The 25687-nt window shown below is 38.8% G+C and overlaps 3 protein-coding genes across 7 annotated transcripts in view; 2 read left to right on the top strand and 1 right to left on the bottom strand.

Moving 5' to 3' along the window:
* Positions 1-5450, top strand: part of LOC307159773 (uncharacterized protein) — a 34003-nt gene extending 28553 nt beyond the window's left edge. Inside the window, exon 2 of the mRNA XM_079873365.1 lies at positions 2739-5450. Coding sequence (XP_079729491.1) covers positions 2796-4364 — 1569 coding nt within the window. The 5' untranslated portion in view covers positions 2739-2795 and the 3' untranslated portion in view covers positions 4365-5450. The remainder of the gene's footprint in view (positions 1-2738) is intronic.
* A 657-nt stretch (positions 5451-6107) lies between these two features.
* LOC307160242 (uncharacterized protein) lies at positions 6108-18101 on the top strand. 4 transcript variants are annotated; one of them, XM_079874178.1, is made up of 4 exons: positions 6108-6382; positions 9174-9252; positions 9429-9548; positions 15396-18101. In XM_079874178.1, exon 4 carries the CDS (start codon positions 15453-15455, stop codon positions 16716-16718), a length of 1266 nt encoding a protein of 421 aa, XP_079730304.1. In that variant the 5' UTR covers positions 6108-6382; positions 9174-9252; positions 9429-9548; positions 15396-15452; the 3' UTR covers positions 16719-18101. The 4 variants fall into 4 exon arrangements, with proteins under 4 accessions (XP_079730304.1, XP_079730303.1, XP_079730306.1 ...); XM_079874180.1 differs by having other exon boundaries at positions 6302-6382; positions 9361-9548; XM_079874179.1 differs by having other exon boundaries at positions 6302-6382; positions 9174-9334.
* Positions 17988-25235, bottom strand: yif1b (Yip1 interacting factor homolog B). Of its 2 annotated transcripts, none has more exons than XM_079874182.1 (8): positions 25017-25235; positions 24368-24588; positions 23998-24102; positions 21060-21138; positions 20815-20872; positions 19849-20004; positions 19316-19409; positions 17988-18325 (listed from the first exon to the last, which is right to left on the bottom strand). In XM_079874182.1, the coding sequence occupies exons 1-8, from the start codon at positions 25048-25050 to the stop codon at positions 18170-18172; spliced, it is 903 nt and encodes a 300-aa protein (XP_079730308.1). In that variant the 5' UTR covers positions 25051-25235; the 3' UTR covers positions 17988-18169. The 2 variants fall into 2 exon arrangements, with proteins under 2 accessions (XP_079730308.1, XP_079730307.1); XM_079874181.1 differs by having other exon boundaries at positions 25008-25217.
* Positions 25236-25687: the final 452 nt, after the last annotated feature.

Genomic DNA, 25687 nt, shown 5'->3' with positions numbered 1-25687 from the left:
AATAAAAAATATATACATATATATACATACATATATATACATATATATACAGTACTGTGCAAAAGTCTTAGGCATGTTAATATCCCCCCCCCCCCAAAAAAAAGGTTTTAAGTCAGTTATTTATATATTTTGCTGTAGTGTGTCAGTAGGAAATATCAGTTTACATTTCCAAACATTCTTATTGCCATTAATTGTAATAATCCAGTGCCTAAGACTTTTGCACAGTACTGTGCATATATATATATATATATATATATATATATATATATATATATATATATATATAATTACATTCACATTTCTTCACATTTCTTCACATACTTCACATTTAGTCCATTCATTCCTGACAATTATGCCACGTTTTCATCAACATCGCATTGAATGTTTTCCCTTGCAATGCACCAATGGAAATACCTCCATTCTGTATTGTCTCACTTTACAGAGGTTGAATCCGGCTTCATCCACTTAAATGAATCTGTGATGTGCCCCTTCAGCCTCAAACCATATCAACAATGGCAGACTCCTGTTCAACACTAAAGATCTTTCCTCTGCCACCAGTGTGTGGTAGTGTGTGAATTCTATAAAGTAAAAGCAAAAAGCATTTCAAAATAGACATTATGACAGTCACATAAATGGGATTGATGAAACGTCTGCATTACTGTAGACACAGTTTGTTCTGCTAAAAGGGCAACAGTAAAGCTGAAATACACAGTGGTATACAGTAACATTGTGACTTACCTGTTCTCATTCCAAAAAAAGCCTTTCAATGGATGCCACAGTGCTCCGACTCAGAATGGGCTGGAACCTTTGTTCAGCCTCTCTAAAGGACAAGCCATGACTGATAACATGGTCAATAATTGTTGCTCAAATTGAATTTGAAACTTGAGCTCTAGTTTGTCCTCTTGCTGCGGCTCCTTCACCACGCATGCAAACTCCTCTTCCTCTGACTCCTCCTCCTCGGACCCATCTTCCTATGACTCATCTTCCTCAAACTCATCTTCCTATGACTCATCTTCCTCAAACTCATCTTCCTCAAACTCATCTTCCTCTGACTCATCTTCATATGACTCATCTTCCTCAAACTCCTCTTCCTCTGACTCCTCCTCCTCGGACTCATCTTCCTATGACTCATCTTCCTCAAACTCCTCTTCTTCGGACTCCTCTTCCTCGGACTCATCTTCCTATGACTCTTCGTCCTCGGACTCATCTTCATATGACTCATCTTCCTCAAACTCATCTTCCTCGGACTTCTCTTCCTCGTACTCATCTTCCTCTGACTCATCTTCCTCGTACTCATCTTCCTCTGACTCATCTTCCTCTGACTCATCTTCCTCTGACTCATCTTCCTCGGACTCCTCTTCCTCGGACTCATCTTCCTCGGACTCCTCTTCCTCGGACTCATCTTCCTCGGACACCTCTTCCTCAGACTTATTTCCCTCGGACTTCTCTTCCTTGGACTTCTCTTCCTCGGACTCCTCTTCCTCGGACTCATCTTTCTTGGACTTCTCTTCCTCGGACTCATCTTCCTCTGACTCATCTTCCTCGGACTTCTCTTCCTCGGACTCCTCTTCCTCGGACTCATCTCCCTCGGACTTCTCTTCCTCGGACTCATCTTCCTCGGACTCATCTCCCTCGGACTTCTCTTCCTCGGACTTCTCTTCCTTGGACTTCTCTTCCTCGGACTCATCTCCCTCGGACTTCTCTTCCTTGGACTTCTCTTCCTCGGACTCATCTTCCTCGGACTCCTCTTCCTCAGACTTATCTCCCTCAGAATCCTCTTCCTCGGGCCCCTCTGCCATGGCCCCTTGCTCTCCTTCCATGCCTTTGCTCTCTTTGATCCTTGCTTGCAAATATTATTCTCAGATAACAACCGGCTGGATGTACATTATCCCTTATGTATAAAGGATAATGTACATCCAGCTGGTTGTTATCTCAGAATATATACACAATATATATATATACATATGAAACAATCTATATTGTATATATATTGTATTGTATATATATATATGTGCATACAAGCTACAATATAGATAGTTTTGCAGCAGATTCACAATAGTAACAAATTCAAATTCTGCTATAAAGCAGCTCCAACAAGACAAAAGTGTAATTATTCAGCTCGTCACTTCAGTGTTGATTCAGATCAGTTCAATAACTGTAAAATTCATCAATTGTGCATACATACTCTATATACAGTGTATTTGTGCACATACGTGTGACAAACTCCTGCACGCTCCACTGCACACTGAACAAGCAAAAGACACAAGATAGTAGTGTTTTACATTTTCACATCTGTGTGCAGTTTGGCGTGTATGTGGCTAATCATTTGATAACATAAAAATAATCAATAAATAATCCCACAACCTAACCACAAACACTCAAATATACGCTTAAATATAACCCAGTTTCAACACTTACCCTCCTATTTCAATCCTATGCAAAGCATGCAAATGCACTGCTGAGTGTTAGTTCATGTTTCATGAGTCCCAACACTTATGGAAGTGTACTGAACTCATTAAATGAAATTAAATTGTGACAAAATATTCAATAACTGTGTTGCTTCAGCTCATTTTAAAACAGTAAAACAACTCAAAAATGTGTGTCTTTGAGTCTGACTTCTTGTGTTGTGGTTATTATGTGCAAGAGTTCACATCCCAGCCACAAGTGCATTTGTCCATTAAAGCCAAAAGCTTTATTAGAGACAACCATAAAATGTGTGTTTTCTTTCTTTTCCCTAGGGAAACCTGATGGAATATGACTAACTGAAGAGTGAATCAGAAGCAATCGCTTTTAAAATGAGGATTATACTGGTGATCTTTTTTTTGGTCATTTTGTTTTTCATGCTTTTACAGTTACCATTCCTCCAAAAACCCATCTACCACAAATCCTTCATTCCTCCGGCTCCAAAAGCATGTGGCGTTCAAGTGAAGGACGGTCCTAAAGCATGTGGCGTTCAAGTGAAGGACGGTCCTGAAGCATTTGACGTTCATGTGAAGGACGGTCCTAAAGCATTTGACGTTCAAGTGAAGGACGGTCCTGAAGCATTTGACGTTCATGTGAAGGACGGTCCTGAAGCATTTGACGTTCAAGTGAAGGACGGTCCTGAAGCATTTGACGTTCAAGTGAAGGACGGTCCTGAAGCATTTGACGTTCAAGTGAAGGACGGTCCTGAAGCATTTGACATTCAAGTAAAGAACGTTCCTGAAGCATGTGGCGTTCAAGTGAAGGACGGTCCTGGGATTAAAGTCGAGAACCTTCACACATATGTGACCGGCTCTTATATGGATCATCGTTTCGGAGAGAAAGAGATAAAGATGATTGCCATCGTTCTCCGTGATGAGAAGGTGACGTACAGGTGTGTGATGTGCTGCGAAGGGAGGAACGTGACTTCACCTGCCGAATACACAATTCACTACGACCACTTTGGTTTTGAGTATGGCACTGCTACTATCACATGCCAAATCGATAGCTCGTGTTCGACACCGACGCATGTTGCGTTAACAGCCAGTGAGATCTCGAACAGCATAACATCCTTCCAAACCATTAGAAACAGAGACATTCCAGCAGTCTTCCCGTATTCATTTACAGTCTGCATCTCTGTCATGTATGACTACAAGAATGTGCTGGGTTTAGTCCAGGCGATGGAGATGTTCAGACTGCTTGGTGCTCAAAGGGTGGTGATATATAAAACCAACTGTGATTCAGACACACAGAAGGTTCTGGACTACTATGTGAAAAGAGGATTTGTGGAGATCATCCCATGGACGATTAAAAAGCACGTCAATGTGTCTAGTGGCTGGAGGAAGGATTTATCACCCGGTCAGCTGCAATACTACGGGCAAATTCCTGCACTTAATGACTGTGTTTATCGTTACATGTACCAAAGTCACTATGTGGCTCTACATGACATGGATGAGTTCATTCTGCCTCTCAAGGTGAAGAACTGGATGGATCTGTTGCCTGAGCTTGAGAAAACGTACGGCACTAATGTGGGCTTTGAGTTTGAGAATAATATATTCCCTTGCACCGCAAAAGCTGATTATGAACAAAACAAATGGAAAAATGTACGGGGAACGAATATTTTAAAGTGTATAGAGCGAATTCCTAATAGTTACGACAATTACAAGATTATAGTGAGTCCTCGGCTAGTTCTGCAGGCTACTGTACATGGCCTGCTGCAAACTGTGAAACTTCGACCCTACACAGTAAGAGTGAAGAACTCCATCGCTCGCATGTACCACATGAAATTTTCATACCCAACAAACACAGACCTTATAAGAGATGATCGTCTAAATGACTATGCCAAAGATCTAATACCTGCTGTTTCTAAAGTTCTGCAGGCCTGTGGATTCATTAAGGACTAAATTATTGTTGTGAAGAACTTTCACTGGTTTCATGTCAGTAAAAAAAAAAAAAAGATTAATAAAGTATTTTAAAACAAAACAAAACAAATGAACAGATGCCGTCTGGAGAAACCTGAGTGGACACTCTGCATGAGGTAAATTTTGTTTGCGAACTAATGGACTGTTCTTTTCAAGGTCCACTGGATAATGTGCACGTGCCAAACGCGATCGAAACTAAATTGGGCTTTACACATTCCTACACATTCCTACAAGTTACACGCTACTATGATACGGAACAAACAATTCCCTTTTTTAAAATAGCCAATAGCCACATTTGACAGCTTATGACAGCCACAGTCTAATAGATTCCCCTTTTAGATTTAATATGAAACTGTAACTAAAGCAAAGTAGCGAACATAATTATATGCATAGGATGTGTATTATGAAAATTTTGTACTTTATGTTGGTACTTGACACCAGTGTTTCCTTGTCCACTCGTCAGTGCTGTTTCTAATGCCGAGTCTCTCTAACCATTTCTCCACCTAATCTCCTCCATATCGCTTTATATTACAGCATTCTGTGCAGAATCCAAAGGATCCGATACGTTTTCTGGTCTGCGCCGACTCAGTCATGTTTTTTACAAGGGATATTTCTCACAGTTGCTGCTTTATTTTTCATAATTACAACTTTATTTCTCACAATGAGAATTTAATTAAACTTTATTTTACAGTTACCTTTTTATATTTTACTCTGGCAGAAACAGATGGTTAATGTGCATCAAGTTGGTAAACTGACAAAAAATAAAAAATGCTGAAATTAAAGATTTCCTGCTCTTTTATGAAATGCTGCAAATTTAAGTGTGATGTGTAGTAATGTATGATTGTAAATTATTTTTGTGATCAGTGAAATATAGTGCAATAAGCCTTTACTTGAACATTACATGCATTTGTTAGTAGAACTAGTTTATAATGTTTTAATGTTATAATGTACAGTATTTTTTAGTGACACTGAATATACCCATATATATATATTTATGTATCATAAATAGCCTACTGCTAATCCCTGACTACAAAAAGTGAAAGTAAAAACTTCTAACACTGAACTAATGGCGCACTTCATGTGGACTTTCGGTCTCGTGGACTTAAATTGCGCTTGCTCGCTGAGTCTACGAGTCCGCAGGCCGTCCCATTCAGCATTTTAACGCTCTGAAGTGCGCTCAGCAGCGCCCCGTTTGTACCCTTGAAGCGGTCTTCTGCATAGATGCAGGCTCCACACACTTTAACTACCCAGGAATCCTTGCGAAAGGCCAATCAGACAGCGGATGGGAGGAGATTTCGCTCACGGACAATTGTTAACATGCTGAGAAGAAAATATTACGTTTTTTATGACCTAGATGTACATTTTACCAGTTGTTACCTACAGTTTATGCAAACATTATGGTCATCGACCAGTGGTTGATGTCTGAAACATAATAATAGCGTGTTGAATAATACGATCGCATTATGATTCATTAAATAAATAGAGCCGAACGTCAGGGCTTTACTAAGTCATTTGTAAACATAGAATCAATATTGAAACCTGTAAATTCATCTGAAACACATGCACATTTTCATTATATGTTAAAATTGTAATCTTAGTTAAAATGGAACATTATGTACAACTGTATACATCATTTAAATAAGCATGATGTATCTATTGTCTAATGCCCAGGTGGCATACACAATATCAAACTATAGAACTGTAAAATTAGGCTGTGTAGTGGACATGGAGATAAGATGTCGGAGCGCAAAAATGTGATTTCTCCTGTCCAACAACAACCAGACCGTTATTTCCAGCGTGACGATCGAGTCTGTCCCAAAAATACCTCTCAATGTGCCCTCATGGACTCGTGCCAAGGGCCCTATAGGTCTGCACTACATGACTACATCACTTCACCAAAGTGTGGACTCTGAGGAAGTCCACAAGTCCGGAGTGTGCCATTTGGGACAAGGCCTTTCAGAGACGATGAGAGCTGAATCTACTTCAGCGTGCTGATAACGGTAGGCAATTATTTTCTTAATATTTATCTTGTGGCTCATAAGTAGTGAAAAATGAGAAGAGACGTATTTTGTGTTCAAAAGTTGTTTTTGAAATGAGAAGTTAATCTACGTAATCGCGTAATGCCCTTCAGCCGTGTCTTAGGCACAGCACTGCCTCGAGTACCTTATTGCTACATAACATTCTTAAAAAGAAACATTATATATTTATTATGTTTCTCAGAGTCAGAGACCATAAAACCAGAGTAAATGTTAGCATTTTCAATGACATTCTCTGACTGTTGTTCACAGTATAGTGGTGAAGCACTACCTTTTTTTTTTTTTTGACCCCAAATATGAAAATACACTGGATAATGATCGCTTTTCTGACAATAAAAGAAGGCCTATAGGCTATTCAGTACTTATTTTACAATAAATTATAGTTCAAATCAGTTGATCATTAGCTTATTTAGGTTTGATGAGGACAGGGAGCAAACTTTTTTTTTTTTTTTGCTTGTCTTTGACAAATAGTTGAGTCATTGCTTATGTTGCACAACAGATCAGAGCAAAGACAGTTTGTTGAAAACTCGTGCCAGGTGTTTCTGGTTAAATTAAACCATTTCAGAAAGTCATATGTGAAGATCCTAAATGATTATGAACTGTGTTTTTATTTTTGAAGAATGTTTATCAGTTCTTCAACAATATTTTGATGATAATATTTTGATGATAATAATACATAATATAATATTTGATGATAACCGACATTCTTCAGAATATCTTCTTTTGTGATCAGAGGAAGAAAGAAATTCATACAGGTTCGAAACAACTTGAGGATGAGTAAATTCTGACAGAATTTTCAATTTTGGGTGAACTATCCCTTCAATGACAGATGAAGCTCAGCTTCTGGGGATGTCCCCGGAATGGACTGTTAACTAACATGAACAAACAATGAACAATTAGATTTTAACGTGTTTTTTTTTTTTTTTTTTACTGATGACCTACAGCCAATGATCACGTGTGAAAACACTTATACATAAATTGATCACTTAGAAATCAAAACTCTGTTTAGAAAAAGAGAGTAATAATTTTTACCCCCTTGAATTTCTGTTTATATATATATATTATCATGGCACATGAAACCGTTTGTTGAAAACGGATGTTTGTAGTGAAATTGACATATATATTTATGTATATGAGCCATTCTACAACCATCTCCGACAACCAAAAAACACATTTAAAAAGCATTTAAGTATTCAAATTTTAGATGTTTACTAAGATCCTTCTATTATCTATTGAATCCCACAATAATATTTTAAATATAAGTAAGCTTAATATATATAAAATCGTGAAAATGATATTGAAATATATTTTTTTCAGTTTTTTCCATTGTTGTTTTTAAAAATATCTTTTTGATTTCTTTTAAAAAGTAAAGTTATATTTTATTTTTAAATCATGAAAATGTATGTAAAAAAAAAAAATGTGTCCCACATTTTCATGTCACTACCAAAACAGTGTGTGTTTTAGTCTATTGGCTGAGACTGATTTTAACCACACCCCTATATTTTTGATCAAGAAATATTATTGTGTGCCTCTCTCTCATAGCATCTCTTTCATTATAGGTAGGTACAATAATTTTGAGGGAAATGGGTTAAAAAGACTGAAAATCTATGTGTAACTTTAAGGAACGTCACTACCAAACACCTTTTTTCTGCAATTAAGCAAACTTTTTTGAGTGTAATTCCATAAATTTTAGTTTTTATGTGTGTGCAACTGTTCAGAACTGTGCTAGGTAACCATGTGCTGGTTATCATCTTTGAACTAGGCTCAAAAGTATCTTAAATTGTCACTACCGAAATAGTCATGACTGAAACATGCCATCATTGTTTTGGTAATGACAGAAGGGAACACATAATCATTTATTTTAGGGGAAATAAACAAAACTGTTGTACAGTTATGCAAATCATTAGTATCTTAGTATGTTTTAGTACACTGTTAAAAAAAACTGTGAAATTTATGGTAAAAAAACAACTGTGGTTGCCAGTATTTTACCATAAAAAATATGGTGGCAACCTTTTATGTTTTACAGGACTTAAATTTACGGGCAAAAAAAAAAAACCACAATGTAAAAAAAACCTAGTAGTAGCCTTACTTTGAACTTGAATTTACGGCAAAAAAAAAAAAACATCAGCAGGACTTAAATGTGCGGTGAAGAGAAGAGACGAGCAGAAACACAACAACTACAACTGACTTCAGCCACAGCCTTAGATGAAATCAACTGAAGATAAAAAACATTAAATCTCTAGATCTCATCAGAGGATTAAGCAACTCCACAAACAGCGTTACCAGCTTCACTTATTACTAACCAGAATGACTTTATTTCTGTCAGATGTCTACAGTTCTGTTTGAGAATTAACAGAGGTTTAGATGTTGATGATTTATTGCTTGATTTGAAGTCACCATGATGGTGATCAGTGTTTGCTTTAGTTGGGCTCCTGACCCTTGACTTTCTAACATTAGTTTTTCTCTGGCTGCTGTAACTCTGTGTTTATAAGACACGTTGGTTATGGCAAGAAAATCAGAGAGAAAATGAATCAGGTAATGTTGGTTATGTGTTGATGATGACAATCACCATGTAGTAAACTGATTCACTAAGCTCATATAGAGTCTTAACTTTGATTATATGGGTCATTAATTTTACATTACTGATTGTAGTAGCCCTATGATTCTACAGCATGTGATCCATCATTGTTGTGATAATATAAAGTATTTTAAAAACATTGTGCTCAATAAAGGTTTGAACTACTGTATCTTACAGACACACACAGACATCAAGAATCAGCATATGAATCTCAACAACGGTGAAAATACAGTGACCCAACTGCAAAGCCAAAAAGGTTACAGTAAAAAACTCTAAATGTGAAGCATGTTACAGTAAAGTACACTTAGAAGAGTTGTGCAACTGCAAAATCAAGATCAGTGAGAGAGATTTTATTCTGCTTCAGCATTATGTCTTCATGTTAGGTTCAGACTGAGGATTTTGTCCACATCACAGACAATGTCATCTCTGCAGGCAAAGGGAAAAACACTAAAGCAGATCCAGCCTTGACAACATTCTCCACACCTCGTCCTCGTCCTCTTCCTCCTCATCCACCACCTCTTACACATACCCTTCCTCCTCTCCCTCTTACAGGTATATTGTTTCCATCCATTATAGGTTTCAACATTCAGTGCCACATTTTGAGTCAGTTTTGGCATTCTGAACTGACTATTATGTACAGTTGGTTTGGTCACATCATTAGAAATAAGTGTGAACAATTTTGAGTTGTTGTGTGTAAATGATGACAACTGTGTTGTAGTTGTGTTTAACTTTTGCCTGCCTGTGTTTAGTGTTTTGATACATAAGTGCATCACGGTGCGAAATGTGTTTTAGTGAGAGAGAATGTGTTCAGAGTTTTGCAAAAAGAGTTTGTGAGATTTGCAAACAGTGTTTTAACTACCTGAACTTGTTTAATGTTTTACAGAAAGAGTGATTTATTCAACAAATTTGTTTAAGCTTTTGAGAATTTGGTTCAGAGAATGGGGTTTAGCGTTTTAGCAATTCAGAAAAACTGTAAATGCCACATTCATTTACCGATTACCTATCGTACACTTATACATAAATTGATCGCTTAGAAACCAAAACTCAAACAAGTGTTTTGAGAAAGAAATTATTTCTGGTAATACTGTAAATAATATTATATATATATATATATATATATATATATATACATTCATACACACACACACACACACACACACACATCGCTTTAGAAATAAAGTTGACCTTCTGACTTGTCTTGTATATACACATATACAGAGCCGGACAGTAACTGAGTACATTTACTTGAGTACAGTACTTAAGTACAATTTTGCGGGATCTGTACTTTACTCGAGTATCATTTTTGGGGAGTACTCATGACTTTACTCAAGTACATTTGAGAGGCAAATATTGTACTCTTTACTCCACTACATTTCTATCCATAACTGTGAGTACCCAAAAAAAATTGAAAAAAAGGAAAAAAGAAACATCTCGGAAACCCTCTCAAATGTGATTGGATTGTGCAGGCGCCACTGATTGGGACAGCCTATCAGCAATCACCTTCAGCTTTCCGCCAAAGTCAACTCCATGGTCAGATTTAGATAAGAGACGAAACCATGGACGAAACAATGGATGAAGACGCAGCAGGTCCATCCCGGGAGCGATATTTTTTTTCCCAGGATGGTAGGGGAAGACTCATGAATATTCATTAGGGAAGTCATCCCTGATTGGTCTTAACCCCAGTGACGGGTAGGTTTAGGGGCGGGGTTATGGAGGTCATAAGACCCCCAGTGACGGGTAGGTTTAGGGGTGGGGTTAGGGGTAGGTCATCAGACCAATCAGGGATGACTTCCCTAATGAATATTCATGAGTCTGCCCCTACCATCCTGGGAAAAAAAAAATATCGCATCCCGCGAACGTGCCAAGCCGTGGCCCCACCTCGCCAGACTATTACAATTTTCTGAACAAGTTAATGATAGTTTTCGCTTCAAGTGTTTGCTGTGTTTACCAATGTAAGCACTATGGCAGTAGTAATGCAATATTTAGAAAATGTACTCTTGTACTCAAGTACTTTTAAAAACAAGTACTTTAGTACTTTTACTTAAGTAGACATCTGACTGTAGTACTTTTACTTGTACTTGAGTAAAATTTAGCAAGGGGTATCTGTACTTTTACTCAAGTAATGTAGCTGTGTACTCTGTCCGCCTCTGCACATATACAATATAGATTGTTAATATAGGAAGTACTTCAGGGCCAGAAATTCAGCCATCAACCCGAGGCAGTTGATGTGCCATTCGAGCTGATGACCCTCCCATTCCCCTTGGGCTGGACGACCACAAGACCGCTTCCCAGGCCAACAGGGAGGCGCCCCAAGAGTGGGACCCAAGGCGAGGAACCAGGGTCTGAGCCACATAGAGAGGGTATAAAGCCACTAACCCTTATTTGCCTTTGGGGATTGGCCCTTGGATGAAATCCCCTGGCTTTGAGCCACAACTGGGACAATCTCATGTGCAACAGGCCCAAAGGGATCACCGTGGATGCTGAAGCCATGAGACCTAACATTCTCTGATACTGACGAACAGTGCAATCTTGGCCTAGCCTGACTTTGCTCAGGGTATGCTGAATGGTCTCAATTCAAGCGGGAGACAGTTGTGCCAGCATCATGATCGAATCCCATACGATCCCCAAGTAATTAGTTCTCTGGGCAGGAGAGAGAACGTTTTTCTTGGCGTTAAGTCTCAACCCCAGAGAAACTAGATGAGGTAACACGATATTTCTGTGTTGAAGTTCCAGCTCTTGCGACTGAGCTAGTATTAGCCAGTCGTCTATGTAATTCTAAATGCGAATGCACTGGAGTTGCAATGACGTATGTGTATGTGCGGGGTGACAAGGCTAGGCCGAACAGAAGAACCCGAAATTGGAACACTTCGCCCCTGAAAGCGAACCTCAGGAACCTCCTGTGTTGTGGCAATATTTACATATGAAAGTATGAGTCCTTGAGATCGATCATGACGAACCAATCGTGATGTTGAATTTGCGACACGATCGTCTTGACAGTTAACATCTTGAACTTGAGCGCTTTGACTGTACGGTTCCTCTGGAAGAGGAACATGTTCTATGGCTTCTCTGACCAGAAGAGATTGTAGCTCTTGTGACAGTACATGCGCCAGCTCTGGCTTCACGGAAGTGGAGACCACGTCGTTGAAACGCGGAGGATGGCGAATAAATTGGATTCTGTATCCTATTTCTACTGTGCTTAGCACCCACGCAGAAATGCCTGGCAGAAGTTTCCAGGCTGCCAGACTCTCTGAAATGTTTTGATACTTCCCATTGAGGGGATGTTGGATGGTACAGAGGTTTCGTGGGAATATCGGGAAGGGGCGAGAAAATGTTTTGTGCGCCCCGTCCCAACGGGGGCTATCCCCACAGAGCTGGGCGCAAGACCATCAGGACTTCATCTTTTTAGAGATGATGATCCTGAGGTCTTGCCTTGGAGGCTGCTGAGTGAGACGAGCCGGTCTGCAATCTTTACGAGGGGGAGCACGGCACCAATGGAAATACCTCCATTCTGTATTGTCTCACTTTACAGAGTTTGAAGCCGGCTTCATCCAGTTAAATTAATCTGTGATGTGCCCCTTCAGCCTCAAACCATATCAACAATGGCAGACTCCTGTTCAACACTAAAGATCTTTCCTCTGCCACCAGTGTGTGGTAGTGTGTGAATTCTATAAAGTAATAGCAAAAAGCATTTCAAAATAGACATTATGACAGTCACATAAATGGGATTGATGAAACGTCTGCATTACTGTAGACACAGTTTGTTCTGCTAAAAGGGCAACAGTAAAGCTGAAATACACAGTGGTATACAGTAACATTGTGACTTACCTGTTCTCATTCCAAAAAAAGCCTTTCAATGGATGCCACAGTGCTCCGACTCAGAATGGGCTGGAACCTTTGTTCAGCCTCTCTAAAGGACAAGCCATGACTGATAACATGGTCAATAATTGTTGCTCAAATTGAATTTGAAACTTGAGCTCTAGTTTGTCCTCTTGCTGCGGCTCCTTCACCACGCATGCAAACTCCTCTACCTCTGACTCCTCCTCCTCGGACTCATCTTCCTATGACTCATCTTCCTATTACTCATCTTCCTCGGACTTCTCTTCCTCGGACTCATCTTCCTCTGACTCATCTTCCTCGGACTCCTCTTCCTCGGACTTCTCTTCCTCGGACTCCTCCTACTCGGACTTCTCTTCCTCGGACTTCTCTTCCTCGGACTCATCTTTCTCGGACTCCTCTTCCTCGGACTCATCTTCCTCGGACTCCTCTTCCTCTGACTCATCTTCCTCAGACTTCTCTTCCTCGGACTTCTCTCCCTCGGACTTCTCTTCCTCGGACTCCTCTTCCTCGGACTCATCTCCCTCGGACTCCTCTTCCTCTGACTCATCTTCCTCATCGACTCATCTTCCTCGGACTTCTCTTCCTCGGACTCATCTTCCTCGGACTCCTCTTCCTCGGACTCATCTCCCTCGGACTTCTCTTCCTTGGACTCCTCTTCCTCGGACTCCTCTTCCTCGGACTTCTCTCACTTGAACTTCTCTTCCTCGGACTCATCTCCCTCGGACTTCTCTTCCTCGGACTCATCTTCCTCGGACTTCTCTTCCTCGGACTCATCTTCCTCGGACTCCTCTTCCTCGGACTCATCTCCCTCGGACTCCTCTTCCTCGGATTCATCTCCCTCGGACTTCTCTTCCTCGGACTCCTCTTCCTCGGGCCCCTCTGCCATGGCTCCTTGCTCTCCTTCCATGCCTTTGGTCTCTTTGATCCTTGCTTGCAAATATTATTCTCAGATAACAACCGGCTGGATGTACATTATCCCTTATGTATAAAGGATAATGTGCATCCAGCCGGTTGTTATCTCAGAATATATACATACATATACACAATATCTATACATACATACATACAGGTGCTGGTCATAAAATTAGAATATCGTCAAAAAGTTGATTTATTTCAAGAATTCAACTTAACATGTGAAACTAATATATTATATAGACACATTACATGCAAAGTGAGATATTTCAAGCCTTTATTTGTTATAATTTTGATGATTATTGCTTACAGCTTATGAAACCCACAAAATCAAAATCTCAGAAAATTAGAATATTACATGAAATCACACAGTAATTACACAGTGATACCATGGTCATTGAACCAGGTTTTGGTTATTTTGGCAGTGTGGGCAGGTGCAAATCCTGCTGGAAAATGAAGTCAGCATCTCCATAAAGCTTGTCTGCTGAAGGAAGCATGAAGTGCTCTGGAAATGTCCTGGTAGACGGCTGCGTTGAGTGGACAGCACAGTGGACCAACACCAGCCGATGACATGGCTCCCCAAACCAACACAGACTGTGGAAACTTCACACTGGACTTCAAGCATCTTGGATTGTGTGCCTCTCCATTCTTCCTCCAGACTCTGGGACCTTGGTTTCCAAATGATATGCAAAATTTGCTCTCATCAGAAAAGAGGACTTTGGTCCACTGTGCTTTATTAAATCCAGAGTCAACGCAGCCGTCTACCAGGACATTTCCAGAGCACTTCATGCTTCCTTCATTTTCCAGCAGGATTTGCACCTGCCCACACTGCCAAAAGAACCAAAACCTGGTTCAATGACCATGGTATCACTGTGTAATTACTGTGTGATTTCATGTAATATTCTAATTTTCTGGGATTTTGATTTCGTGGGTTTCATAAGCTGTAAGCCATAATCATCAAAATTATAACAAATAAAGGCTTGAAATATCTCACTTTGCATGTAATGAGTCTATATAATATATTAGTTTCACCTGTTAAGTTGAATTCTTGAAATAAATCAGCTTTTTGATGATATTCTAATTTTATGACCAGCACCTGTATACACACACACACACACACACACACACACACACACAAAGCACTTAATCAGCAATAAAGTTTACTATAAAGCAATATAGACAAGATAGTAGTGTTATACATTTTCACATCTGAGTGCAGTTTGGCGTGTATGTGGCTAATCATTTCATAACATAAAAATAATCTATTATTAATCCCACAACCTAACCGCAAACACTCAAAAACACTTAAATATAACCCAGTTTCAACACTTACCCTCCTAGTTCAATCCTATGCAAAGCATGCAAATGCACTGCTGAGTGTTAGTTCATGTTTCATGAGTCCCAACACTTATGGAAGTGTACTGAACTCAATGAAATTAAATTGTGACAAAATATTCAATAATTGTGTTGCTTCAGCTCATTTTAAAAAAAGTAAAACAATACAAAAATGTGTGTCTTTGAGTCTGACTTCTTGTGTTGTGGTTATTATGTGCAAGAGTTCACATCCCAGCCACAAGTGCATTTGTCCATTAAAGCCAAAAGCTTTATTAGAGACAACCATAAAATGTGTGTTTTCTTTCTTTTCCCTAGGGAAACCTGATGGAATATGACTAACTGAAGAGTGAATCAGAAGCAATCGCTTTTAAAATGAGGATTATACTGGTGATCTTTTTTTTGGTCATTTCAAAAGCATTTGACGTTCAAGTGAAGGACGGTCCTGAAGCATTTGGCGTTCAAGTTAAGGATGGTCCTGAAGCATGTGGTGTTCAAGTGAAGGACGGTCCTGGGATTAAAGTCGGGAACCTTCACACATATGTGACCGGCTCTTATATGGATCATCGTTTCGGAGATAAAGAGATAAAGATGATTGCCATCGTTCTCCGTGATGAGAAGGTGACGTACAGGTGTGTGATGTGCTGTGAAGGGAGGAACGTGACTTCACCTGCCGAATACACAATTCACTCCGACCACTTTGGTTTTGAGTACGGCACTGCTACTATCACATGCCAAATCGATAGCTCGTGTTCGACACCGACGCATGTTGCGTTAACAGCCAGTGAGATCTCGAACAGCATAACATCCTTCCAACCCATTAGAAACAGAGACGTTCCAGCAGTCTTCCCGTATTCATTTACAGTCTGCATCTCTGTCATGTATGACTACAAGAATGTGCTGGGTTTAGTCCAGGCGATGGAGATGTTCAGACTGCTTGGTGCTCAAAGGGTGGTGATATATAAAACCAGCTGTGATTCAGACACACAGAAGGTTCTGGACTACTATGTGAAAAGAGGATTTGTGGAGATCATCCCATGGACGATTAAAAAGCACATCAATGTGTCTAGTGGCTGGAGGAAGAATTTATCACCCGGTCAGCTGCAATACTACGGGAAAATTCCTGCACTTAATGACTGTGTTTATCGTTACATGTACCAAAGTCACTATGTGGCTCTACATGACATGGATGAGTTCATTCTGCCTCTCAAGGTGAAGAACTGGACGGATCTGTTGCCTGAGCTTGAGAAGACGTACGGCACTAATGTGGGCTTTGAGTTTGATAATAATATATTCCCTTGCACCGCAAAAGCTGATTATGAACAAAACAAATGGGAAAATGTACAGGGAACGAATATTTTAAAGTGTATAGAGCGAATTCCTAATAGTTACGACAATTACAAGATTATAGTGAGTCCTCGGCTAGTTCTGCAGGCTACTGTACATGGCCTGCTGGAAACTGTGAAACTTCGACCCTACACAGTAAGAGTGAAGAACTCCATCGCTCGCATGTACCACATGAAATTTTCATACCCAACAAAAACAGACCTTGTAAGAGATGATCGTCTAAATGACTATGCCAAAGATCTAATACCTGCTGTTTCTAAAGTTCTGCAGGACTGTGGATTCATTAAGGACTAAATTATTGTTGTGAAGAACTTTCACTGGTTTCATGTCAGTAAAAAAAAAAAAAAAAAGATTAATAAAGTATTTTAAAACAAAACAAAACAAATGAACAGATGCCGTCTGGAGAAACCTGAGTGGACACTCTGCATGAGGTCAATTTTGTTTGCGAACTAATAGACCGTTCTTTTCAAGGTCCACTGGATAATGCGCACGTGCCAAATGCGATCGAAACTAAATTGGGCTTTACAAATGGAAAAATGGAGGTATTACTTGGAAGGAAAATTCTTCACGGTCGTTACTGATCTCTACTGAACACAGATTAACAGGGTGAAATTTTTAACTAAAAGATATCCGCATTCTTTCCCCGGTAGATTAATCATGTTACATTAAGACAACTGGTTTGTGTTAGACCTTTTCTGAAATGTTATGTTTAAATAGGCAATGCAGCCTTTAAAAAAGTTAGGTAAATATAAACTCGCGCAATAAACATTGGATAAAGCCAGCTTCAGAAGTCCTCTTTCGTTTTGCTGACAGTGGGGATTTTTGGATACCTCTTTTTTTTTTTATCTCCATAATTCATTCATTGATGAATTCAATAAATAATTTCTTTGTCTTTTCTCATTCAAGGACTGTTTGGCGATCCTAACAAAACTTTTCAGGGTAACATGCTGACATTAATATCCCAACTGCTTATGTTTCAACACATCAGTGTTATCACCCTTTACCACTGGTTTCTGTTGCGGTATCACACTGTGAAGACACAGGGCGGTTATGATCAGGCTAACGGTGTGACAGATTAACGTCAAACTAGTATGCTTGAAATTTAAGTTCAATTGATTAAAATAGTTTTGTTTTTTCACATTTATTCATTATTAAAATAACTTCTATAACCCACAGTAATATTCAAACTAGCTTTGCATTCAAAACTCCTGAGAGCATGTTTATTTCATGTACAATTTATGAAAGAAAAAACTGCAATTGACCCTGAAATGTATGAAGCAAGTTTGTTATGTAAAAACCTGCATTAAGCATGAAGGCTGTCTGACCTTAAGACTCTCTGCATCTGTTAGAGTGGCAACAAGAAAGAGCGCTTTACTAGTTTAGAAGCAATCCACACACACACACACACACACACACACGGTTTGTGGTTACCATGACAGGAAATCTGCACAGTCACAGCATCTGGACAACACCCTTTGTTTGCAAAGAAAGACATTGACATTAAAAAAATAAAATACAATTACACTGTACATTATACAAAACAAAACCCAACAAAAACTCCTAGAAATGTACAAACCAAAAACATACAAAAGACAGCTGGGCAATTACAGTTCAGATAATTCATATTGTGCTATGATGAGGCTGCACAACACGTGTCCATTGGTTTATTATTACATGTGTGCAAATAGGCGTATGTCTCTACAGACGAGGAGCTTTTGTTCGTGACCGTTCCTCTACGGTTCCTCTTATCTGACCAGGTGGAAGGTCAGCCAGTACATGAACACGGGCTGTGCTGCAGCGATGGCCATGGTCAGGTACATTCGCAGCTGGTTTTTGGCTCCTCGCACTAACCGTCCCTCCGCGGCGGCCTCAGACAGGATCTTTAACCGTAGAGTCCGAATCTGTCAGCGAAACAGAAGGAAGATCAGGAGGCGTTACAGAACCTTCACAGGTCAGATCCTAAATGAGACTGTAACCAGGGTTCCCACACCTTGGTTAACTTCAAATTCAAGGACTTTGGGACACATTTGTTGTGTCCAACAACAAACGCTGAGGTACCATTGTAGTAGTTTCATGCGCAAGTTTTTACTGTACTAGACTAACTGAGACTTGTTACAGCACTCGTATACTGTTGCCCTCTTGCTGGTCTGATTGCTTCTATCGTTCTCCTCAGTTGTAAGTCACTTTGGATAAAAGCGTCTGCTAAATGATTAAATGTAAATGTAATGCATTTGATAGAGGTCTCTTCTGCTCACAGAGTCTGCATTTCTTTGTTTAAACAAAGCTAAAGTTATGAAACATTATTACAACTTAAACAGCTGTTTTCTATGTGAATATAGAGTAAAGTGTAATTTATTCCTGTGATCAAAGCTGAATGTTCAGCATCATTACTCCAGTCTTCAGTGTCACATGATCCTTCAGAAATCACTCTAATATGATGATTTGATGCTCAAGAAACATTTATGATTATTATCAATGTTGAAAACAGTTCATATTTTTGTAGAAATATTTCAGGATTCTGTGAAGCACAGAAAGTTAAAAAAATTGTTGAATTTTTTAAAAAAAAATTGTAATGTTATAAATGTCTTTACTCTAAATGTTGATCAATTTAATGGATCCTTGCTGAACAAAAGTATTACTTTCTTAAAAAAAAAATCAGGTTGCAGGCAACATGTGAATGTGTTTTGATCAGGCTAATAAAAATGTCATGCTTTTTTTTAAATTTCCAATTTGCCAAAAACATCAAATAATGCACATTTTTTGACAGCTTTTCTGAACTAAAACCAAGAAACAGAAACACGACCACTGGCCGTTTGAACTTCAGCAAAGTAATAAATATAAGGCTTTACTATAAAATACAGCAGCATATGAAGCCATCTCTCAATACACACCGTAAAGACAAAGATAGAGACGCAGCACCACAGCAGTGTGAGGTAATATCCCGTCCGGCCAAACAAAAGTCCTGCCACGACTCCCACGATCATCCTGAGGAAACACACCGCAGGAATTTACACAGAAAATCTACATTCTTTGCTATATATTCAAAGTAATGCACTGTACAGCCATACAAAGTCAATATGCTTTTCTTTTAAAAGCACACAGATGATAAAGCTGGCAATTAATGAGTTTTAGAGTAAACTAGACTAGTTATATCCAGTATTAGGACAATACTGGGAAACTATACACATTTATATACAATTAAATATTAAATGCAAACTAATTTCATTTCACTTTATTTTTCAGTTTCATTTCAATTTGTAGTTAAAATATTTTTTTTTTTAAAGGATATGTACTTGTGCAGCAAATTTTACTCAATAGCACCACCTAGAGTCCAAAATGCAAGCCGAATTGGTTTGACCGCAGATACGTGATAGATGATGATATTGTGGTGAATCTAGGGTAAACAAAGAACCAATGTCCTCACCCAACATATTTGTATCCAGAAAAGGCCACCAGGTCGATGGTGGTGAGGTCAGTGTTAACGGTTACCAGGTAAAGACTGAGGAGCACGGCCAAAACCTCGATAATGAGCCACACCAGGGCCGAGCTGGCCTGAATGCCCAAAATCTCTGGAGAAAACCTGAAAACAAGAACAGAGAAGCAAAATCAGGTCGGGGGAAAAAAAAAACAAGTCATGACAAAAAAACAGAACAATGAGTAACAGGAGGTCAAGAGCAGTCAGGAAGATTGCACAAGTTCCCCTTCCCTCTGAAACTCCTGCGTCATCAAAACAGTTCCTCTCGTGACAACAGATCTGATAAATGAAGCTTCAGGTCCATACTGTGACTTTTTGATCATCTGGACCGGGAATGATACATATTTAAAGCCTCCATGAAATCAAAAATATATATAATATTGCAGTGTTCAATATAAATTATTTATCCACACATTGTTTTTTTGTTGTTGTTTTTTTTTGTGCCTCGTAATCTTGAATCAGAATATCTTCCCAGCATCTCTTCTCTTCTCTGATGATGAGGGCGGGGCAACCTGTCACTCACATGAGATCCACCAATAGCATCCAATCAACTCCTCATGGAAAAAAAAATCAAGCCCCGCCCTCTATTTGTACTCGTTCACTGGGATATACAGCACAATATGCAACAAACATCAATTTGAAAATGTAAATATAATATTGTAATAACAAATAATTATTTTATAAATGAATTATTATAAGGCGATATGGAAAAACTAAAAACTTATCAGCTAAAATGTAATCAGTGAGCTAAAAGTTCCTGTTAATGAAATTCTTGTTAAGGGCTCAAGGGGTAAATCTTAGCCAGTATAATATTCACATGTTTAATGTTTAATCTGTCCACTAACAGCCTTGGCATAAGCATTCCATTCCCACACTGTTGAATTCTCCCAGTATCAGAGCAAAACTGGCTCTTACCGGTTCTGTGTGCCCAGAGCCAGTCCTGCAACCAGGACATACGTAATGAAACCCATCACTGCGGAGCCAGAGCCAAACAAACACATACAGATGCATTTAGTGAACATTTCCATGACGGTACACTTTCCCATGAATATATAATAAGATCCTTTGAATTTTTAAATAGCTCATCAATAAATAAAGTTCATGAATTGAAAGATATTATTATTATTATTATTATTATAGAATATGGCCTGGAGTCATACCGGGAATGTACAGATCAGGGGCGTTGATATCAAACCGTGGTGCAACTGGTGTGTCCTGCTGATAGCTCACCTCCCAGTTCTGCAGAGAGAGGACAGGACAGTAACACTCATTCAGAAAATGAAAACCAAACAATACTTCTGTCATCACATTCAGTCGCACATACAAGTTTGGAACAACTTGAGGATGAGGAAGTATTGACAAGTTTCATTTTTGTGAACTATCCCTTTAAGAGGAAAAAAAAAAACACTATCTAGAGCCCTACCCCAGTAGGGGTGTGCCGGTTTCAGAATTGGTGATGACGGTTATGACGTGAGTCAAATGTGACGGTTTGTAACATAACCGTCGTCAGGTGTGGTGGTGGGGGGGGGGGGGGGGTTGCGACGTTCATCTGTTATAGGACAACTTAGTTTGAATAAAATTAATATTTGTGTAGTGTTCAATGTTGTTATCAATAGAGATACGCGGATGGGGTATTATTTCATCCGCAACCGCATCACAAAACTCATCATCCGCACCAACGTTTTTTGACCACATTTCAAAGCCGCACCCGCCCGCCATCCGCTGATTGTTTTGCGGTCTAGTGACGATGCAATGCTCTGCTGATGCGAGCCGCAAGAAAGCCCTTGTCTGTTCTAGAAAGGATGCAGCAAAGATATTTAATGCTAATGTATGAGGCATAGTACGCTGAGTTTCATTCATTTACGATGAGATGCGCTCTAATTCACAATGCAATGCAAGTGAACGCGGCGCACCGGCGCCTCCATGTCACGGTTATTATATTAGGTCTATATTTGCTTTTTATTTATTAAATACATGCAATTGGTTGCTGAAACATTTATTAAAATTAAGATACAATTTGTACAAAACAGAATTCGCTTTAAAGAAAGGCTTTCTACAAAGCAAAACTCAATGAAGTGGTAAAAATCATGTCTGATGATTTACAAAACAAAACTTCTTTAACCCTCTGGGGTCTGAGCTGTTTTCTGGGCCCTGGAGGTGTTCTGACATGCTCTGACATTTGTGGTTATTTCTGTTACTTGTGACATTTTCATGGCTAAAGTCTGATTACACTGTATTCAGCACAAACTCTGCTACAATAATATATCAGCAGCATGTGTGTAAAAGTTTGTTGTTTTAAGATAATGACATTTATGCGTGGTTTGTGAAAATACAAAAAAAAAATCTCACTGAAATAAGGCCATGAAACCCATACTGATTATTTCTTCACAAGACTTTTGAAAATTGTATGACGTAGCCTAGAATATTTGCTCTAAAACTATGTGAAAATCACCCTGACTGCTCATTCAGAGAAGACAATATATTGATTTAAAATTTTTACGACGTGTTTTGTGTGAGAAAGCTTTATGCGGAGGTCATTAATATGTACGTTTTTCACACCTGAGAAAGACAAAGACCCTCCCCTAACGGCCCTATCAGGCCCTGTCATTCTGAGCAACCTTTCACAAAGAATGAGGAGATTTAAGTGGTAAAAACCATGTCTCCCGATTGCAAATGTTCATTGCTAATGTTTATTATTGCAAATGTTTTTCATTTGTTTAATAAATCTCATAATGATGGCACATCACTATATCATAGCTTTTATTTCTATCTCAAATGATTGTCGGTTGGTCAGGTACTTGGCAAAGAATCAAATACAGTTGGAAACGACGTAGACCATTAATAACACAGATTGTTAACAATTGTTTTTAATTAGTATTTAAACATTCTCTATGATAAAAAATGTTTGTAAAAAATATTTGAATAACACGGTTTTGGCGGTTATAGAGTTGTAATGACGGTGTTCAACTATAACCGTCGGTCTCACGGTTATATACTAACCGTCACACCCCTATACCCTAGTAACTGTCAATCTCCAAAAATGAAAAGACAGGCAACTTCATATATACATAAATATATATTTATGACGGCACCAATAGTATTTTTTATTTCCTACTATGGAAGTCTATGGCTACTGTCAACTGTTTGGTTACCAACATTCTTTAAAATGTCTTCTTATGTGTTCAACAGAAGAAAGAAACACAATTTTCATTTTTGGGTGAACTATCCCTTTAAGAGAAAAGAAAAAACAGTATCTAGAGCCCTATTCGGACGGTAACTGTTTCTCATGTTGACGTCTGTAAAAATGAATTTGCATCATCGCACCTCAGTGATAAAACTGGCCCGTCGCATGATTGTCTGCTGTAAATAAAATGTAATGTGCTTGGAATAATACGGATAAATTCATATTTCATTTAATAATATAAAAATAATGTCCTATTTATTATGTGGTTATTTAAATCTCCTCTTAAAAAATTGGAAGCTAGACACGCTTGAAATGTTTGTTTTTTTTGTTTTTTTTCAAACCATTTTTATCTCAAAATGATGGATGACGTTTTAAAAATATGGAAATTAGCAGAAATAATTTAATGCAGCTTCTTATTTACATTAGGTAAACAAAGCTGCTTGGTTTATATTTTAATGTAATTGTATAGGCCCTAACACAATTTAAAACTGTATTGCTGTAACGGCCCATTTCAAAAGTTTACGTGCTCTTTTCCTTTTTCTCAATGCAATGAAGTATTGTTCTTGCAAATACTTCCCAGCATTTCAGTAATAAAAGGGTACATCTTTCAAATGCATGCAAATTATGTGAAGCGCAACAGTTATGGTGTTACGCAGTGGTCAAAAGGGATTAAAACGGTGAATTTTGAATTCAGAAATGTGGATTCAGACGGCAATTAAATTACCTCACGACCTTAGTAACAGTAGGTAATTCAGCTGAGGATTTTTACGATGGTGGTGGAAGAAAAACACTGACATTCTAGATCCGGACGGCAATTAAATCACTGACTAGCCCCTGTAAATGTTGAAAATACCTATTAGAAACAATTACTGTCCGAATAAGGCTTAGGTCTGTTAATGTGGTGGTGGTCTTACTTCATGCATGTAGGGAAAAACCAGCAGTCCAAGCTTCTTGCCAACATAAACTGTGTCCACTGCAAAATAGTACTTTAACTTAGAGATGGGGATGAATCGATCCAGCTGTGGACCAAAAAGAGAAACAAGTTATTTAATCCACTACAATAAAATAACAGTTATTCATAATGCAGAATGCGATATTAATCAGAGCTGCAGGGTTGATTCTGATCCCACAACACATTAGAACAAGACGGGCCTTGTTTCAACACAGCGATGAACATCACATGCTCTTCTACACCACAACAAACACACATCCTAGCTCATATATGATCAAATGCACATCGCACAGCTCAGGATCATTTATACTCGTCTGACAGCGGTCACATACGTTCTTGTCCATCATCTCTTTGCCGTGGGAGGCGAGACTGCTGCCGTAGGCCATGGCGAGGTTAGACATGGGGTCCGACAGAAAGGCCTGTCCTGGATACGCATCAGGCCCTTTCCCCACATCGCCGTGGCCGTGTTTGTTCACCCCTGAACTAGTGTCATCAAATAACGGACTGGGGTCACTGGGGTCCCCTGAGGGGCCTCGCATCCGGATCTTCGGCTCTACAACACAAGAATCATATCAAAGTCAGCTATCATCCACATGACATAAACAAATGACTGTAAATGTCCATAGCACACAGTCCCAAGTAACGTTAGTCAGGCAGGCTTATTATGGTTTATCCACTTAGCTTAAAGGGTGAGTTCAAATGATCTGACATATAGAATTCAGATTTTTGATCTATTTTAATGTGTGTAAACAAGCAAATAAAGGCGGAGGTACAGCGAGAAAACAGAGCAAGAATAAAGATTCTAGTAAATTAAAAGAAGAAACATGATGCCTGAATTTGCTTTTGCTGTGAATACACACCTATTTAACAAACAAAAAAAGCACACAACTGGCCAGATAATATTTAACTAATAATGAAATGTGTGTCTTGTAGGCTATAGCAATTCAAAACTAATCACAAATTATCACGTACGTAACTTACGCTGTCTGGACCCACTCTGGTTTAAAAACTCCATCTCTCCCCCAAAATAAGGTGTCTTTACTTAAATAGTAAGGTAATAAAAGACAAATATAAACATTTATCAACACATTTAGACGTCTAAGCGAGAAGCTGCCGGTAGTGAAACTAAAATTAGCATCGCAAAAATAGCAGGAGAAATCCAGCAAACATCACTTCCGGGTCAAGTATACGGATTACCTCAGGATTGGACCGTAGTGCGATGACGTCATAACTATCGCAGTCTGTTATAAGTCTTTTTATTTATATTTGGCTTTAGTTATATTGTTCTCGCGTTAATTGTATGTGTGTATATATATTCGTTTTTATAAATAATAATTTATAAATAAAATATTTCGAATAATTGTATGGAGGCTCAGCCGCACAAATATTTCACGGCGTTTTGATTGTATTGGAGACATTGGTATACTAGAAAGTATAAACGTTTACAGATAATAATTTCATGGACAGAAGGCTGACATACAAGAGTACGCTTGCATCAAAATTTCCTCTGCGATGACAAAAAAAACAAAAAACAAAACAAAACCGTGTGATTGGTCTAGCTTAACCAGCGCTGTGAAAAGTAACAAATATCACGTGATTAAGCCGTCGATAACATGAGCGATTTGGGGAAAAATGAAAAATCACGCTATTTT

The sequence above is a fragment of the Squalius cephalus genome, assembly GCF_949319135.1.
Source record: "Squalius cephalus genome assembly, chromosome: 6".
Lineage (NCBI taxonomy): Eukaryota > Metazoa > Chordata > Actinopteri > Cypriniformes > Leuciscidae > Squalius > Squalius cephalus.
This window is presented reverse-complemented; position numbering and strand designations above follow the sequence as displayed.

Coding starts and splice junctions, on each gene's coding strand:
- LOC307160242 (XM_079874178.1), top strand. CDS start 15,453: ATGAGGATTATACTGGTGATCTTTTTTTTGGTCATTTCAAAAGCATTT.
- yif1b (XM_079874181.1), bottom strand. CDS start 25,050: ATGGAGTTTTTAAACCAGAGTGGGTCCAGACAGCGTAAGTTAC. Junction 20,873..21,059: donor CCCTGATCTGTACATTCCCG/GTATGACTCCAG, acceptor CTGGCTCCGCAG/TGATGGGTTTCATTACGTAT. Junction 20,005..20,814: donor GCTCTGGGCACACAGAACCG/GTAAGAGCCAGT, acceptor TCTTGTTTTCAG/GTTTTCTCCAGAGATTTTGG.